The 1,666-nt window shown below is 56.2% G+C and overlaps 1 protein-coding gene across 1 annotated transcript; it reads right to left on the bottom strand.

Moving 5' to 3' along the window:
* Positions 1-454: 454 nt before the first annotated feature.
* PHALS_09692 (uncharacterized protein) lies at positions 455-1,030 on the bottom strand (the record flags this gene model as incomplete). Its single annotated transcript, XM_024724994.1, has 1 exon — positions 455-1,030. One exon carries the CDS (start codon positions 1,028-1,030, stop codon positions 455-457), a length of 576 nt encoding a protein of 191 aa, XP_024575815.1.
* Positions 1,031-1,666: the final 636 nt, after the last annotated feature.

Consider the following 1,666-nt stretch of genomic DNA (forward strand, 5'->3'; position numbering starts at 1 on the left):
GCGGTCGGATTTACCCTCGCGATTCACTGACACCGCCATGCCATGATTCAGGGATTGGTGGGGGAGGAATAGTCGAACGGCTGGCTGATGTCAGCCCCCTCACCATCCGCAAAGAAGTCGATGACTTCTTCTCTACCAGACTGAGTGTCCTACGGCACGTTTGCGATGCAATGCAGATGAGAAAGGAAGAGGCAACGTGGAAAGCCTTAAGGTCGGAGACCTGGTCTTATTAAACTTTAAAGACCTTCCTACACATTTAGCCTCTGTTATCTTCCGGACGAAGCTTCGTCCACGGTTTATCGGACCGTTCGAGGCTGTGGCCAAGCGGGGCCTAGCGTATACGCCAAACCTTCCAAAACGGATGCGCACCCACCCGGAGTTTTACGTGGGTTTGCTTAAGCCGTATCGGATCCGGCGCATGTAAACGCGGAAGCGCTGGCGCCGGAGCGGGTCCCTAGGGCCCTCGACCACCCAGAAACTGAAGCAGTATCTGGTTGTGAGCACGGAGTGCAGCAATCTCCATTTCTAATGGAACCAAGCGCCCCACCATTGTCTGCAGCGACGTATTTGCCTGCTCCACGGCTAGGAGTCGCTCCGACAGAACGCGGTAGTCCTCAAGGCGAGGCAGCCGGCGCACGACGCGCTCCAAATCATCAAGAGCGTCCGCATAGCGATATGCTACTTCAGCATGACGCTCAAAGGTGCTCCGATCACGAAGGATCTCATCCTCAAAAACTCGAAGAGCACCGCAAGTCACCGGACGGCGGTCGACCCAGTCGTTACCGCCCGCCACCGCTCTTCTTGATGAGAATGGTGACGTCCACTCACGTGGAACGTCTAGTGGGACGACGTCGTCACCAGGGTCAGACCCAATATCTGGTAAAGTGGTGGGGATATCCCGATTCCGAAAACTCGTGGAAGTTTGAGACGCCACTTCGGCAAGATTGTCCAGATGCCGTGGATGCGTTTGATCAGAATGATCAGGACGCCCCGCGCTTCCCGGTAATAGCCAGGGAAGCAGAAGGGTCATAAGCTGAGCTCATAGCAGTGGCCCTGAGCTCTTGCGGTCGCAGACACAGACTTCGCGGGAGCGTTAGGGGTTGACCCATACGTCGTAGGGCGACAATCCGAAGGGAGTCGATGGCGTGCTTTGGGTTTGGCAAACTCAAATCGGAGGTGTCGCCAGGGGCGAGCACTACCGGTATCGTCCGCATTGCGGGTAAACGAGCATCACCTCGTTGAGCACTCAGACGAGTGCGATAAGCCTCCAACGGAAATTCTTGTGGAACCAAGAAACGAGCTCGAAGAGGTTTTCGTTTGGCAAGCTCAAATTTCGCTCTGGCCAGGGGCCCGATAATGTGGACGCGTAACGATCGAGCTACCGCGTTCTTCGCGTCCATAGCGGGATCCGCTGGACGGAAACCATGTTCCACACGAAAGTCAATGCCCGGCCGTAAATTAGCGCGCATCAGAGCCGACTTCCGAGCAGCTTCAAGCTGCCGCCTCTGCTTCCCGTCGAGGTTATTGGTGTTTACACCACGTCCCACACGTGACGAGAAGTCTGGAAATGGACATGGGGTCCGTAAGGCTCGAGCAGGGCTCGTATCACGCCGCTGGCGCAGCTCGTCTTCCTCGTCATCCCATGCGGAAAAAGGAGTGTCAGACT

This window comes from Plasmopara halstedii (assembly GCF_900000015.1).
Source record: "Plasmopara halstedii genome assembly, contig: Scaffold_430, whole genome shotgun sequence".
Taxonomy (NCBI): domain Eukaryota; phylum Oomycota; class Peronosporomycetes; order Peronosporales; family Peronosporaceae; genus Plasmopara; species Plasmopara halstedii.